Raw genomic sequence first — 18,378 nt, 5'->3', positions numbered from 1 at the left:
GGTGATTATTTGTGATAATTGGTGATTATCATTGGATTATTGGATTAATCATTGTTTATTACATTGTACATTATTGGATTATTTATTAGTATTATTGGTTTATTTCTCTCACTTTTTCATAAAATATACTCCCTCCGTTCCAATTTGTTCTTCCTATCTGGGTATTTCACAAAGATTAAGAAAAAGAGAATCTTTGGTGGTAGTGAGTATTATTTTAATTATATAATAGTGGGAAGTAATGATTGTATTGGAAGTATGAGGTTGTAGTGGGTATTATTTTAATTAAATAGTAGTGTGAAGTAATGATTGTATTGGAAGTATGAGAAAGAAAATAATTATAAATAAAAAAAAATGGGTACATTAAAAGAAAAGGGGGATTTTAAGGGGTAAAAGTGAGATAAAAACTTTCTAAAAATAGAAAGTATTCTAAAGTGGAAGAACTTTTGAAACTACCCGTTATAGTAATGTGGAAGATCAAAAAGGAACGGAGGGAGTATTTTTTTACCATTCTATTATTTATTTTTCTTGATTTTCAATCTATTTATTCTTAACGTCATTCCTTTGAGACATAGAGAGTAATTAGAGTGAGATTAAAAGGGAAAATATCTGTAAATGAGAGTAAAAACACAATGAGATCATATCTAAAATAAAAAATAATTAAAATTAACAGGGGTTGATCAAAATGAAAAGTGAGTTAAATTCAAGAAAACAAAGGGATTATGATTCTATTAGTCTTGTTGATTATATAGTTTTTTTTTTTTTTTTTTTTTTGATTATTTGTAAAGAAAAAATAGAGTCAAATGACAACTATATTTTTATTTTAGTATCAATTGGTAATTTTAATTGTATGCAATCTAATAGGAGTACATTTGTAGAAGTTAACATACGACTACAATATATTTGCAAGTGAAATGTAGAGCTAAGAGTATATTTGTAAATTAGGCAACATTTTTGAATCTAATGTTCAACGTTTTTGTTGCAACAAAATGAGTCATATGTACAACCAACATAAATTGTTGTACGAGATAGTTTTACGAGATAGTTTCACTGTAAGAAGCATTTCATACATGAATTTAATAGCTCAACTAATATCAATTACGAAATTATAAGCTTTTTATTTTTAAGTCATCTCAGAGACGACCCCTCAAAAAAATTTTTTTTATTTATGTTTACTTTCTAATTATTGATTAACATCTCAAACAAACAGCTATTTTTGTGAGGGATCGTTTCTCAGTAAAACGACTTTAAAAACAAAAGTTTTCATTCTCCGAATATAAAATACATGGCTATTTAATCATATATCAGACACATAGCACAGTAAGATTGTCTCATATAACAATTTATATCAAACAAGAACTCACTAAAATTATGAATGAGCCTATTCAAGTACCAATGGACATAATCATAAGCCCATACTTTATGGAACATCAGGCCTCATCACATGCATAAATCGAGTCATATCCACGAGCCAAAATTCCAGGTATGTTATTGGGCCAATTTTCGGGGTTTACTAAATGCTTTCTAATTGGGTTATATACATCTCCAAATTTCCTCCCTTCAAAATATTTCCATACTCACTCTTTTTGTCTAAGATTGTCACAAATCACAATTAAGTCTTAGTGCAAAGTTTGGATTTTAAATTAGGGGGTTAAATTGTTGACATACTAACAAATTATTCACAATATAAAATTAACTAAATTATAAAAATTTTAAAATCATATAAACTGAAATAAACTTGAATCAAATCAAAATTTATATTTAACGAATAAAGTTGAAAGTTTTCCTATAATTAAGATAGAAAAAAAAATATAAACTTACAAACTAAAAAGGATAATTGTAAAATTATGGAAGATAAAGAGTAAAGACATGAAAACATAGTATTTATTAGTCTATAAAAAATAATAGTTTAATTTAAGTTAAAATATTCTCATATAAAAAATAAATTGTAACAATCTTAATAAAGAGATGAGTAAATCCTAATACTACCTAAGTTTTAAATATTTGTGCCACATTTTTATTCATATGATATGATTATATTATTTTGGGGACACATATTGTAGATTTTTTTATTTTTTTTTATTGATTTTATGGCTATATAGGCCTAAAACCAAATTAAGATTAAGTGTAGGGTGATGTTATGGGTAAGAATACAATCAAGTGAGTGAGACTTATTTAAGTCTAGGGTGAGGCTTGTATTGTGTTTAAGAGATATTTTATATTATTAGACGTCGTAAGCTTTAATGGCTGTATTTATTGTTGAATCTTTAATAAAATATAATAAAAATAAGTGTTTAAGATGCCAATAAACTTTTTTACAAAAGTTTTAATTTTTTTTTACTATTGCTTGTTTAATTATACGTTGATTTTCCACCTTCTCCAATATTTTTTTTGGTATTTGAGGGTCAAATAACCTTTCATTTCAAATTTTTGCGAGCAAGACTATATCATTTGGTTGGCCATTAAAATTTAATATTAACATAAAAATCTATTTTTGTATAGTGATTAATGATTAAGGATGAAAATCGTTATTTCATCCGTAGACTTTATAGAAAGTTAGACTTCTTAAAAATTTAGAGTATTTGATTTTTTTAATTTTATTTTCTTTCTTTTTTATTATATTTGTCACATTGTTTTATTTAATCATTTTAACACTACAATAAATTTAACTTTTTGCGACATTGAATTTAGTGGCATTAAAAAAATGCCACCGATTCATATTTTTAGTGTAATAATTATTGATTTTTATTTTAAGTTTCATTATAAAGGGATTTAGCAACACTTTATTTGGTCTTTAGTGTCATATGTATTTGTTACTATAGTCTATAGTGATATTTGTGAGAAATGTCACTAGATTTTATGTCGTAAAAAGTTTTAATGTAATTTTTTATTATGCTGCTAAAGAGTTTAATAAATGTCACTAAATCCTCTATATATACTATTAGAAACTTGAAATAGCAACATTTAAATTAAATGTCGCTAAATATATGTTGTAGTGTACATTTTTAAAATAGAAAAAAAACAAATTATTAAGAGTGATTACATAATAACATAATTATTATTAAAATAAATTATTAAAATAAATAAATAAAACTCTAATTAAGAACTTTACAATAATGTTAAGTTTCGATAACATTATTAAATTGTAAATTATTAAGAGTGATTATTATTATTATTATTATTATTATTATTATTATTATTATTATTATTATTAACACAATAACATTTAGTATCATTTCCATAGTCTTTCAATCGTAAATCTTCATTCACTTTGAACCGGGTTCAACAACGATTTAGATCCCCCCGGTCTGCATTCAAAATGGAAACAATTATTAGGATGATCAACATATCACACAATGGCTGATCTTAGATGGTTAATTAAAAGGACCAAAGTTATTAAAAAAAAAAAAACTAGAGAAAATATAGTTTTAACTATTAAACCGCAACTTTTATTGCAAAAATGGGTAATATTTTAAATTTAATAAATGATTCAAAAATTTTCATTGGCCAAATCCCTTCCCACCTCAAAGAAGATATGCCCCTAGTAGCACATATAATATAATAATTAAATCATCTTACTAACGGACGCCCCTAAATATTTATTAACAAGGATAAAATTAATTACATATAGTAAATTAGAATATATTAAACTAGTTTTTGTTAAGTAAGTATGATTGTATTACCTAATTTAGCACAAAAATTGAAATTTATCTCCAATATTTTTTTTATTATTTATCTCACGTCCCAGGGCATTCGTCAGCATTTGTCATAATTAAATACTCCCTCCTATTCAGCCATTAGTCCCATTTTCAAATATGGTCAAATCATCCTATTAGTCTCAATTCTATTTTTAGTATATATTTTTTACTCTTTTACCCTTACTCACATTACTTTTTTACAATTATACCTTCATTAAACTCTATCAACTTACCCCTATTAATCCTACACATTCTTAATAAAACACATTAATTACATTTACCTACCCACCAAAAATTAACCCTTCCCTCCCTTTTTGTAAACCTAAGCCTAATTTATTCATGCATTCTCATTTGGCAATCTTTATCTACCTTCAAACCCTAGATGTTCTTCATACCTCATTTGTTGTTCGATTACACTTCGTTTACACATTAATTCCTGATATTCTTGTTCGGTTGTTCTTCGATTTTGTGGGTTTGTTTTTTGATTTTGTGGGTTTTCTCTTCAAAATCTGAGTATTTCCAGATCTGAGTTAGTTCTTCGATTTTTCGATTTTGTGGGTACGTAATTTCTGATATTCTTGTTCTTATGTTCTTCGATTTTTTGGCTTATTGTTGTTGATTTGCTCTTATTTTTTTCCTGTTTTAAGGTTTGGGTTTGCTCTTGATTATTTTGTGCCTTTGTTCTTTAAAATCTGGGTTTGTGACTTTGATTTTTACTTTTTTTTTCTTTGTTTGTTCAAGGTCTGGGTTTGTTCTTCGATTTTGTGGGTTTGTTCGTATGTTCTTCAAAATCTGCGGGTTTGTTCTTCAGAATCTTGATTTTTGTTGTTCTTGTTCGTATGTTCTTCGATTATTGGAATGTTGTTGATGATTTGGTATTTTTTTTTGTTTTTTTCCTGTTTCAAGGTCTGGCTTTGTTCTTCATTATTTTGTGCGTTTGTTCTACAAAATATGGGGGTTCATTCTACAAAATCTGGTTTTGTGACTTCGATTTTTACTTTTTTTTCTTTGTTTGTTCAAGGTTTGGGTTTGTTCTTCGATTTTGTGGGTTTGTTCGTATGTTCTTCAAAATCTGTGGGTTGGTTCTTCAAAATCTTAATTTTTGTTGTTCTTGTTCGTATGTTCTTCAATTTTTGGAATGTTGTTGATGATTTGGTCTTTTTTTTTTTTTTTTTTTGTTTCAAGGTCTGGCTTTGTTCTTCATTATTTTGTGCGTTTAATCTTGTTGATGTTATTTTTTTTTGGTTTTAGGATTTGTGTTTTTTTCTTGATTATTTTGTGGGTTTGATGAACACTGCTAAGATTCTTGATGATGATAGCCCTAAAAGGGTTGATCTTGATAACCCTAAAAGGGTTCATGATGATTACCCTAATTATCCTGATGAATCTAATGATGACTATGAATCATCTGTTGAGACAAATCCACGTTGGGGTCGAGAACTGGAATATGAGGGTGAACCTATCTATACTTCAGAACAGGACGATCCTAACCATGTGTATAACTCGATAGATGCTGTATTTGCTTAAAGTGATTGTGAGCAGGAAGAATGGCTTGATAGCCTTGGTCCATTTACAAGTATGTTTATGGTCATTGATTGCATATTTTTCTTGACTAACGATGAAATGAATTTTTGGGTTGTTGTTTGAATTGATGCATTATTGAATACATGCCCAATGAACTTATGCGAGGGCAAATATTCTGGGCCACATTCATAACATTATTCTATGTATTTGTTTATTTTAGGAGGCTTGGTATTGCCACCAGATTTGATCTTGGAGGCTACTAAATGCCACCAAAACCAAAACCAAATGATGAACAAAAAATTACACCTGAGAGTAACTACTAAACAACCACTGTTTTAATTAATATAATTCCAATACAATTGTTTCACAATAAACAACATAAATTTTATACTTGTTGTTTGAATTTGAAACAAATGCTTTCCAAAATGTATCCAAAAGCTGTCCAAAAATTGTCCAAAAGTGTGATTGATTACTGTGTTGATACTTTATGTGCTACTGGCTGTTTGGTTGTTGTTATCCATGCTGATTCTGCCCTGTGTGACTTGAAGTTGTGGTTCACTGACTTGAACATCCTCTTGAAACCAATCATTTGGACTAATTCATTAATTGTTTCAATGCTCACCTTAGTTAGCAAGTGTTGAAGTGAATCAACAACCAAGACTTTGTCCACTGACAAATAATCTAGCAATGTTCCTTCTCTTGCTTGTTTGGTTTTGTTCATGTGTGGTATGTGGTAGTCAAAACCACCTTTTCTTTGTATGACTTCAATCATGCAAGCTTGTAAGCTAATGAACACAAATCTCAAAGACTGAGGATTTAAATTCTCAAATGCCAAATTCACAACTCTTAATAATTGTCTTACGTTGTATGTTGCCTTTTGAAATTGTAATGCTTGAATAGATCTAAAGAAACCAAGATCTAACACATTCATGTCAGGTGAATTTGGTGGTTGTTGCACAAGTTGTATATTAAATCCATCTTTTGTTGCTTCATCAACAAAATCCTTGTCATTGGGTGCTATGTAAGGCTTTGCATGATCTTGTTGAATGATAATGTCTTTTGAAAGCATACTAGGCCATTTAGCTCTGATTTTTGGTATGACATTGGTTATGAGCGTTGCCCTCATATGCTCTTTGGTGATTAATTGAATCGGATTAGTTTCTAATTCTCCCTTCCTCCTGTTCTTTGAGCTCCTCTTCGCAGGTTCCTGACTTATAAAAGGCAACATACCTATCTTTCAATCAGAAATCACATCACCATTAGATGAATATATTGGTTTTGCTACAGCACACATAAACATGATTTTAGGAATGAACCTTTTCGATTGAATTTCCCTATGTGGCTCTACTTCACCCGGAGCAAGATAGTAAGTCTGTGTTTCACGGGTTAGATAGAAATGCTTTTCATCTATGTAAATAATGTTATCTTGTGAGTTGAATATATATGCATCAATTTGTTCATCATAGTATCACTTAGAAATCGCAAAAAATAACTTGTGCAACTTATTTTTTTCAGTAAGGGCAGGTTTTAGAGGATTTGTGTGCTTCCTTATGATTTTCTTCTTCTTCCATCTAAATACAGTTGATTGTGAGACCCCCCCCCCCCCCATTTGTTTTGCCACTGAATGTTGCGTTGTCTTGAGTTCATATTTGATTGCTTTGAATTTGTCATCATCGAATTGAATCTTGTTACTTGGTTCTCTTTCAATCCTCTTACTCCCCAAGTTGATTACTGTTTGGTTGGTGTTGATTTGTCTTTGAACTTCCTTCCATAACCTTGTTATGGTTTTCCTACAAAGTTGAAATTCAGTAGCTAGTTTATTGATTGTGCCAAGCTCTGGTCTTCCTTTTTTGTTCATGGATGAGAGGAGTTTTTGCATAATTTGGTTTTTTTTATGTGGAGTAACATCTTTTGTTTTACCCATTATGTTTGTTTGGTGTGCAATTAATGTGTGCAATTAATAGAGCATATATAGAGGATTTTTTATTTTTTTCCCTCCTGAGTTGCTATTTTTAGCTTTGGATGTTTTGGATTTTCATTTTTTCATGGTTCCCTCTCAAATTCTGTTTAGCTTATTTTTGAATTTTTTCCTCATGAGTTTCTGTTTTTAGTTTTGGATGTTTTGGATTTTCCTTTTTCATGGTTCCCTCTCAAATTTTATTATAACTTATAAATATACTAGTACTAGTTTATAACATAAATCATACTTAATATCATTAGATCATATAATTTTGTACCCAACTTCCTAAACTCGTTCAAAGATTATTAAATTAACAAACTAAAAATACTTTTAGCATACACATACTTAATATAATCTTGATCTTAATTTCATTAAACTAACTTCCTAATAAAACATATCAACATATTTCATACTTTGCATATTATAAAGTAAATATAATGTAAAATTTCACAAAAAGAGTAGGGCAAAAAGTTATACCATACTAACACCAAGGATTAGTACTAAGTACTAATTAGAAAAATAATAAAAAATAGGACCTCCAAGATAGATAATAATGTTCCAAAGATAAGTAATACAAACTCCCAAAATACTGATGATCTTATAAGCTCCCAAAATCATTAAATCTAAACTCGAAAAATAGTGATACATTAAGTATTCAGAGTAATAACCCAATAATGCTCCATAATGACGATGATTTAAGCTAAATAAAGAATATTCTAAGCTCCATCTTCTTTAATTTCTTCAACTAATAATAATGGTATTAAGGTAGTAGGAGTTTCATGAAGTGAAAATATAAGAAAGAATGTTAGAAAGATTTGATGATGGTGGTGTAAGTGATCTCATGGCTAAAGGGGTAGTTATAATGGGTTTGGGCAACTTCGTAGTTCATTAGATTGTATGAAAAAGAGTGTTAGGAGTATAGAATAAGGGTAACTTGTGTGAGTGATTTAGAGTGTGTAAATAAGTGTGTAAGATTTGGAGTGTGTAAGTGAATGTGTAAGAGTTTGGAGCGTAAAAGAAAGTTAGCTTGTGTAAGGCATTAGTGATAGCTTGTGTAAGTGATGAACATCATGGGTTACTATAGAAAGGATTTTGGTTCATCAAATTTTTGTTCTAATATGTACAAGTGTATATACTTTATAATAACGAGTAAATTTGATCATGAAAATATGTAGTTTACTTAGAAAATTTTGCTTAAACTATACTTAAAGTTAATAATAAAAATACGACTCATTTTTATGTAATAAAATAATTAAATCAAAATCATAAGGTAAATTATTTCACTTGCTAGTAGTCGGCTCACAACCACTGTTGCCGACATTACCGCCGCCACTGCACCATTGTTGCCCACAGTCTAGAGCCCCCACAATACAATCCCCCATATATATATATATATATATATATATATATATATATATATATATATATATATATATATATATATATATATATATATTAGGTAAATTATTAAATTGAATTAGAATTTAGAATTTTTTTAGAGTTTAATTAACTATTGTATTGTGAATTTGAGTATAATTTGATTAGGGTTTAATTTTAATTTGCTTTAAATTATTATATAATCAATTTTTTTTGTGTATGATTTGGGTATTATTACAATGCAATCCCCCATACTGCACCATGTTCGCGGGAATTAAAAAATATTAAAAGAAAGTTAGTGGAAAAAATATTAAAAGTGAGGACCACAGCTAATAAAAAATGATTTTATAAAGTTAGTGTAAAATATAAGCATTATTAAAATATTAAAATGATGATGAACAATGTTATTTTTTCCAAAATTTGTGAAATAAATTGAAAAATTCTGTATAGGAACAACATATAAAACGCTTTAAAATGACAAATGGGAACTTATTTAAGGAATGGAGGCAGTTTGTGTTAGAGTATATAGCATATCCTGGGACTTCAGCCCAGTGGCGAACCCAGGAATTTCAAATTGGGGGGTCAAAATCCGAACGTCACGTCGTTCGGATAATCTGATCGTCATCCGAATAATTTTTTTTAAAGAAAAATAGAAAACATAATAGAAACAATATTTACAATTTACAATATCAAATCCGATGTTAAAAGTTTTACAATCCAAAATATAAAAAAAAAATATACAAGCGTTCAAATGAAAATTACAAATTCATCCTTCGAATTTTCATAATTTTAAAGCGATCAATAATCTTTTCATCAGAAACTTGTAGAAACACTTCCTTCTCAATGTAAGTAACCAAACAATCATTCACTAGTCGATCACCCATGCTATTTCTCAACTTATTTTTGACAAACGTCATTGCGGAAAACACTCTTTCTACACTTGCCGTAGCAACAGGAAGAATCAACATCAACTTGTTTAGCAAATGTATAAGAGGAAAAGTCTCATGTCTCCTTGTTTTAACAAGCATCATGGAAAGACAATTGATATCTTGCAAATCATGAAATCTTTCATCATTTTGCATAGAATCCAAGAAGACATCAAGTTGAAGATCAAGAGCCGTTAAATCATAGCATGAAAACTCTTCGGGATATAAAGAAGCAAGTTTAAGTATCCTCTCTTTATCAAAAGATGAAAAGTTACCTCTAGGACTCAGGGAAGCCATGCATGTAAGTAACTCCATGTTCTTCTCATTAAAACGGTTATCAATCTCTTGAAGATGCAAAACGTCTTGATCTTCCTTGAGGTACATATTGAGCATCCATAGATGGAACATCAATCTCGTGTTTAGTACAAAATAAAATGACTTTGTCTAAGAGACTATTCCATCCTTGATCCCTCATCTTTTGCAACACATTCGTTGTACTTTTAACAAGGCTAATGGCATTCACAATATCTTGTTCCTTTCTTTGTAAAGCAACACATAAATCATTAGTGTAGCCAAAAATAGTCAACATGAAATGAGCCATAAAAATAAAATCAAAGGACTCCAAAGATCCTAAAACAACTTGAGCTTTGAGCTTATCATTCGGAGAGCCATTTTAATTCCTCCAACATGCTTCTCAAGCCTCTCAGGTTTATTCCACGCTCTAAACCCTCCAACAATAAATGCATCACCCCCCCTTGTTAATTTCAACATCCCTCTTGAACAAATAACAAACAAAACAAAATGCGGCATCCATTTCAACACTATATTCAAGCCAATCCCATTTTTTGAACCAATTCAAACTAAAACGGCGTAACCTACCGGAGATATTTGTTTGAGGGAAATCATGTGTTTTTGGTTGGCAAGGTTTTTTAAGAATATATGCTCTCATAACCGGATTTCTTTCATTAGGGGGATAATCCATTATGTTTTTCCTCAATCCCGGGTCATGAGGAAGAAGTTCAACATCATACACCCATTCATCATCCAATGGTTCATCACAACTACTTGAACCACCTACTTCCATATTAACATCTTCACTTGGAGGGGAACTTAAAGGAGGACTTAGAGGGGAACTTAAGGGGGAAGATTCATTGCCTTCGTTAGATGTTTGTTGGGATTTCATTCTTTTAAACAATAATTCACGAAGATCGGGTTGTCTTCCCTTTGCTTTTGACTTTTTCGAACAAGGTGAACTTGAATTACTTGACATTTCCTAATTAAATTAAAAATATGACTCAATTATCAAATTCAATAAGACAACGTTATCAACGTCAAATTTTCCAATGCAAAAATCAGTTTATAAACCCACATCAAAAAGGAGGAATTTGAGATGGATTGTTCTTATTTAAGGTGGGTAAATTTATACAAATGAGGGATTCAATTTATGCTAATGATTGTAATGCTCCATCAACAATTCAACATAGGAGAAAATCAACTAAAACAATAATGAAAAATGAAAACCCCACAAATTTTACAAACCAATGCAAAACCCTAGAAAAAAACAAGAATTACCAGTAATCAACCATCAATTGAAAAGAGCAAGTAATCAACAAATTAACAATTAAATAAGTAATGGAATTGAAGGTCACGAAGGTCACGATGAGACGAAGGTCACGAAGCTCACCATTGACGAACAGAGTCAGACGAAGTGTCGAAGTCGGACAGTGAACAGTCGAAGCGAAGGCTGAGCTCGAAGCAAAGAGGAAGGAGCCGGCGTCGTCAGCAAGGAGAACAGCCGGCGTCGGCGCGTCGGAGTGCAAGGACCAGTCGAACTGTCGAAGTATGGAATTGAAGAGGATTGAGGAAGAGGAAGGCAGGAAGGCCGAAGGTTAGGGTTTGTTTTTTATGGTTTTCCTCTTTCTTCCGCCTCCAGCACGCTTCTTTTCAATTTATTTATTTATTTATTTATTTTAAAACCGAATTTAATTTTTTCAGATTGGGGGGTCCACTGCCCCCCTGCCCCTAGTTGGGTCCGCCCCTGCTTCAGCCATCAACTTAATCTTTTGGTTGAGTTGGTTCCTTGACATTGTATTAGAAGTCAAGGTGACAAGAGGTCTCAGGTTGAATCTCAATCACCTCTCATTAAAAGTGGAATATTTAGCGCCAAGTATGAGGAGGTCTTGTGGTGCATTCACACTTCTAACCTAAAAGACTCTCGTAGTCTCGTGTGAGAGGGCGTGTTAGAGTATATAACATATCTTGGGACCTCAACCATCAGTTTTTGATTGAATTGGTTCCTTGACAGTTTGTTACTATTTTTGCAAACAATTACTATGTAAATGTGTACTTTACCTATACTTTTTTACTACTTCATACGTTTACACCTATGATCTCTTTCTAGATTACGAGGATCTTTTTAACTCAAAAATACACATTTCTTAGTTTTTGTGCAAAAATCGTATGTAGCAACTAAAAGCAAAAATAAGTATTAAATCATAAACAAAACACTAATTAACATTTTAAGATAATGTGAAGTTTTCATAACATTAGTAAATTGTGAATTATTAAGAGTGACTACATAACATTATTAAAAGGATAGAAAACAACAAAAATATCATTTTGGAGTATTTCCGTACAGAGTCTTTCAATACAACCGTAAAGTCTAAAACCTTCATTCACTTTGAACCGGGTTCAACAGCGATTTAGATCCCTCGCGGTCTGCATTCAAAATGACAACAATTATTAGGATGATCAACATAATCAGTGGTTGATCTTAAATCTTAAATTAAGGGGTCAAAGTTATTTAAAACAACTAGTGGATGTATAATTATCTTAAATTATTAAAAGAATATTTTTTAATGTAAAAGTTGGACAATATTTTAATTTTAATAAATGATCCAAAAAATTTTCATTGGCCAAGCACTTTCCAAGTTTCCATATCGTTTTATAAACTATCTCCAAATTACGTGTCAAAATATTATCTTTTTATTTTTAATTTTGTTTTCTAATTTACTCTTTCAAATATATTATTTTTCTAATTTACTCTGTTAAATATATTATTGCTATTGTAACGAACGTCTCAGCCTTAGGGGTATCCTTAAGCATTTGCAATAATTAAGCATTTGCAATAATTAAATATTAACGAAAGCTGCATGTTGTTTATTTATGAAATTTCCATAAGGAATATATATTCCTTCCGTTTCTTAATGAAGTTTCCATAAGGAATGTTTACTACAATTAAGAAAAATAGAATCTTTTAGACATAAAGATATTATTTTTTTTGAATAATAAATTTGATAGAGGAAATATGAGGACTATAGATATTAAAAATATATTAAAAGAAAGTTAGTAGAAAAATATGGGGAAAACTGATAAAAAGGTTTTTTTTATAAAGTTAGTGGAAAACACGTGGGGGCGATAAGGAATATAAAAAATGTTAAATTAGAGTTAATGAAAGATATGTGAAGGCTAAAGCAATGAGAATGAACAAGGTTATTTTTGTCTAAATTTGTAATATAAATAGAAAGATTCTTTATAAGAACAACAAATAAAAGACTTCAAAATAAAAAGTGAGAACGTTTTTGAGTAATTTATAGCTTCATAACAAACTATTTAAAGACTTTCATTAGTTAGATAAAGAGTAGAAAAAACTTACTAGAAGTCCAAAGGACTTCAGGATCGATAATAGTGAGATGATCATCATGAATTCTCTTCCAAGTAACAATAGACTTAACTGGACCCCAGTTACCATCCTCAGTTTTATCAAGTTTAATATGGATAACTCTAGCTCTTCTGGGCCAACCCGCCAACCCGTATCCGTGGTACCCGAATCCAGCAGCATTACAAAGTTGAATGTCACAAAGCTTACCACAATAGTCATTTAAGTGACCATGTCCTACAAAAGCCGCTTTAATGTCACCTGCCTTGACCATAGTATCAAAAAAACCCGAATTGTATCCGGGGCAACTGACATCCTCTTGTCTTACACCGACCATATTTGATTCGGTTATGTTGGTGAATTCGGGTATTGGGATGTGGAAGAACACCAACCCTGGTGCGGCTTTGTCTTGTGGCAGTACCCCAGTCTTGTACGTTTCCTATATCATCAATACATTCTAGAAGCGTGTAATACACGAATTTATAAGTGTATAACATATAAAAATATAACTTTAAAAAATAATGAAAGTATATTATCGCCATTAAATTGATCGAATGTATGATTTTTTTAAAGCAAAAATTAAATACTGATTTATTTTAAATTATTTGTTGAATACATTACTTTTTTATTTAATTAAATATATTAAATTTTAGGTTAGTTATATAGAATTGCTATAATAAATTATACTTCATACTGCACTTAATTTTAGCTCTAATTTTATAAAGTTATCAAATTCTAAATCAGATAAATATTGTCATGTAATCAACAATCAACCACTAAAATAATTATATTTGTCATGTTTTCTTAGAGAATGACACTTGAAATTTTCCAACTTTTTTATAGTATTGTATGATTTATCGAATACATGACTTTTTTAAAGCAAAAATTAAATGCTGATTTATTTTGAATTATTTATTGAATACATCACTTTATTTAATTAAATATATTAAATTGTAGGTTAGTTATATAGAATTGCTATAATAAATTATACTCCATACTATACCTAATTTTAGCTCTAATTTTAAAATTTATCAACTTCTAAATTAGGTAAATATTGTCATGTAATTAACAATCATCCACTAAAATAATTATATTTTTCATGTGTTCTTAGAGGATGACACTTGAAATTTTCTAACTTTTTTTATAGTATTGTATGATGTTTTTCGTAGAGGATGACACTTGAAATTTTCCAACTTTTTTATAGTATTGTATGATTATTAGGCAGAGTAAAAATTAAAAAATATTTTTAAAATTCTATGCACTTTTAATATTTAAGGCGAATATTATTTTGTATCAAAACTTTTTACATCTATTTTTTGAAAAGTTAAAAATTGGTAAACTAGCTAAAAAATTAAGGTTGATATTATTTTAGGAAAAAATCCCTCTAATTTGGTATTATTTACCGTTATTAAAAGTTGATATTATTATACTTTCTCTGTTTCACTGCACTTGTTACATTTGACTTTTTATGCAATATAATATGTTATTTTAATTACTTATATATTGAAATATGTACATCTAGAAATTAAATAAAAGTTAATTTTATGAAACTATGGGATTAAACAATTCAAACAAGATTCCACTTGTCTATATTTTTTCTTACATATAAGTCGTAATATATAAAATAAGCATAAACGATGAATAATATTAATAATCGTCCATTCTACCACTGCGATTCATAATATATTTTAATATAATATAATATAATATACTCAGTATTAGTTGATGACTTAGCATATAGTAATTCTTACGTGTGCATTGCTTTTTTAAATTTCAAGTAGTTTCAAGATTCCTAGCTGGCTCCATATGAGACTAAAGAATTTGAAATTAATTCCAAGTTGTTGTAATAATAATAAGGGATGGAAAAATAAAGGGGCAGGTGCACATACTTTCTTTTATATTTTATTATATTTTTATAAATTTTTTTACTATCTTATTTATTATCTATTGCAAGTTGAATTTTCATATATATGCTTGTTCATATAGGAAAGTATTTCTATTAAGTCATCACTATTATAATTATTTTATACGCGCCTCATATGCATTCAGTATTCGTAAATATGCACCATATACCATCATAATAGCAAGCACCTACCCACTAGTATGGTGGGTTATACTTTTTAGACATTGAATTCACACTCACACCCACTCTAACTAGGATGGATGCGGTACGAAATTCGTAAAATTATACCGCCTGCCATCTCTAACTCTAGATCCCTAGCTTAAGATGAGAATAATGACAATTAAGGATTTAAGTTTAAAATTTGTAAATTGTTTGAAATTCACATTGAATCAAATTTTCAAACTCAAATTCACTATAAAATATAATAAAAATAAATTAAATTGAAAACAAGTGCAGTAAAACTGAACAAAATAAGGTTGAATTGAAGAAAAGTATGAAATTAACATACCTGAAGTTTCTTAGAAGTGCGAAGAAACCAAGATTGTTGAGACGGTTTAATCCAATCATAACCGACATAAAAAGATGGAGCATGACTATAAGTAACTTCACCACTATCCAGAAAATAAAGGTTCAGAATAGACTTATCTTGAAAAGATGAACCATTAACTCCACCAACCTCTAAATTGAAATTGCCAAATCCCCAAATTGATTCATCTTCTTCAAGATTTGTAGGGTTTTTAAAGGCTATGATGTTCTTCATCCCAATTATGTAATCCATAATTGCCTCTTTTGGGTATCCGGTTGCGATTTCATTAGCATCATGGTTTCCTAAAATAGCAGTCCATGGAATGTTGGACTCTATAGCGGGTGCAAATGCTTCATCCATGGATTTATTATAGTTTTTTGAGTCTAATGCATGCACATTGTCACCTACATCATGTATGCATGTTTTCATTCATCAATAATCATAATTCATAAAAAAAAATTTAATCCCAAAAGTTCGACCATTAATAAGGAATTACTTCCTTCATTCTGAAATAGTCGCTATATAGTAGGTTGTTGTAGGTTATTTCAAAAAAAATTGTCACATGCATGTCCAATTATAATTGGTTATTTGGCTGTTTTTTACATTGAAAACTATTCTCTTTAACTTCATTTTAAATGTCTCATTTGCTTTATGCATATTTATCAATACACAAATTTAATCTTAAATATCTTTAATTATACATAATTTAAAATAATGAAAAATAGATATTAATATTCCTTACGTTGAGATCAATCAAATAACATCCCATTTGACTATATTCTCATTTATAAATTAAGAATAAATTATAAATTAAAAGTGATTAATAAATAGTATAAAAAGCAAATAAATTGTTTGAAAAGAGATAAAAGAAATATAAAACTAATACTCGAAAATAAGAAGTTAATTTAAAAAAAGTAAATCACAAAAAAAAATCTAATTGTGGGCAAGTTTTAACTTTTAACTGCCCATTCGTACACCACCCTGTAGGGCACTACCCATCTACTTCCTTCGTTTCGTTTTAGTTGCTACATTTGCAAGGGCACGAGATTTAAGAAAAGTGATTGACCTACATTATAGCTGATTGGTTACTTTATAGAGTATAGTATTTTATTATTGTTAATTGAAAAAGAAAAAGGAAAAATATGTTAAGGTTACTTTAGAGTATTGTATAGTAATTTATTATAAAGTATAGAGTATAGAGTAGGATAAAAATAGGGATAGGTAGAACTTTAAATGATTGTTTTATTATTAAAAATAGAAATGTAGCAAGTAATATGAAATTGTCAAAAATAAAAAATATAACGGATATTATAATTTATTATTGTTTTATTACTAAAAGTATGATCTCAACATCTACCCACCGTATTGTCCCCACCTCTCCACCCTCCCCTTTCACATAGACTATTATAATGACTTTTACGATATATTTTCTCTGATTTTAATAATAGTTACATTTTTGTTTTTTACTAATTTTATATGATAAAAATTCTTAAAGTTAATATTATGAAAATATGTGTTAAGATAAATCAAAATAAAATCTCATTTGATTTTGTTTTATATTATATATGGAGAATTATATGTCAAATAAGATCAGTTGATGAACAGTATTTGCTACAGAAACTGTAACAACTATTAAAATCGAAGAAGTATAAATCAATATTTCTCGCATCGTAAAGATGTAAAAAACTAAATATTTTTAGGCTATATTAAGGAACATCTTATGATTTTGACAGATATTTAGATATTACGATAACCGCATCATCCCAAACATAACCATTACCGCATTTTTACAAGATGGGTGAGAACTTTAGAATAAATTAAATAAATAAGCAATAATTAGACAATAAAAAGAGGAAAAAATATATACCAGAGAAAATGATGAAGTCAGGATTCTCAGCCTGAATATAACGACGGAGAAAATCGGTAGTATTAAGATCAGAGCAACCTTGTTGAATTTGAGAAGGTAAGATATCACTACATGGAGTATCTTTACCATTGGCATAATGCATATCTGATACTTGCAATATCTTGAATTCTCCATTTTTATTAAATTTCAATTTTACATCATTATCATCATTATGTGATGATGGTGATGGTGATGATGATGATGATGATGTTGAGATCCCAAGAATGGACATAAAAATGATAAGAAAACTCAATAATTGCATCTTACTCCATGCTTTAGAAAAGCTCAATATTGTTGACTTACTCATCTTTGTGTGTATTATTCTAGATTTCCCACTTGCTATATTTACTTGAAATCACTAATTTGTTGGTTCATACGAGCTAACTAAGGATGTGGTAGGGTTATATTTATAATATGCTTGATGGCATGACCATGTAGCACGTGGCCCTTATTTTTTTAGTGTTGGAAAATATAATGTAGATTAAAATAAAGATATTATTTTATAATATTATGTTTTAGAAAGTTAGAATCTTTTTAATATTTATGATATTAAGGTTATTTTGTTTTTTGTTATTTAAGTTTAGGTTAATATTTTGTTTTCTTATTTTAGTCCTAATCTTCTGTATAGATAGAGGTGTTACATCTCATTAATAATTAATACAAATCCACTACTCACCAAACTAAACTCCAACCAAATTCCGCATTATGATTTTCTACATGGTATCAGCGCCGCAAGGTTTTCCTGGACGGAAAAACTCTACCTGTATTTTATCATTGATCATAATCGACCAAAATTGATCCAAACAAAAACCAAATCAAAACAAAAAAAAAAAAAAAAAATCAAACCAAACTAAAACAAAACAAACCAAAAAAAATAATTTCAATGGCACATGTGGAACAAAT

The 18,378-nt window shown here is 29.2% G+C and overlaps 1 protein-coding gene across 1 annotated transcript; it reads right to left on the bottom strand.

The window, feature by feature from the left end:
* Positions 1-11,999: 11,999 nt before the first annotated feature.
* LOC130802340 (probable inactive purple acid phosphatase 29) lies at positions 12,000-17,852 on the bottom strand. The gene is made up of 4 exons (XM_057666312.1): positions 17,437-17,852; positions 15,552-15,973; positions 13,138-13,579; positions 12,000-12,200 (listed from the first exon to the last, which is right to left on the bottom strand). Exons 1-4 carry the CDS (start codon positions 17,780-17,782, stop codon positions 12,154-12,156), a joined length of 1,257 nt encoding a protein of 418 aa, XP_057522295.1. The 5' UTR covers positions 17,783-17,852; the 3' UTR covers positions 12,000-12,153.
* Between the last annotated feature and the right edge of the window lie 526 nt (positions 17,853-18,378).

This window comes from Amaranthus tricolor, chromosome 16 (genome assembly GCF_026212465.1).
Source record: "Amaranthus tricolor cultivar Red isolate AtriRed21 chromosome 16, ASM2621246v1, whole genome shotgun sequence".
NCBI lineage: Eukaryota > Viridiplantae > Streptophyta > Magnoliopsida > Caryophyllales > Amaranthaceae > Amaranthus > Amaranthus tricolor.
The sequence above is the reverse complement of the archived record's forward strand: the minus strand, read 5'-3'. Positions and strand labels throughout refer to the sequence as shown.

Excerpts from the sequence above, each read along its gene's own strand:
- LOC130802340 (XM_057666312.1), bottom strand. The coding sequence starts at position 17,782 with ATGAGTAAGTCAACAATATTGAGCTTTTCTAAAGCATGGAGTAAGATG. Across the intron at positions 15,974-17,436 it reads TGACTTCATCATTTTCTCTG|GTGACAATGTGCATGCATTA; the intron begins GTATATATTTTT and ends TACATGATGTAG. Across the intron at positions 13,580-15,551 it reads GCACTTCTAAGAAACTTCAG|GAAACGTACAAGACTGGGGT; the intron begins GTATGTTAATTT and ends TTGATGATATAG.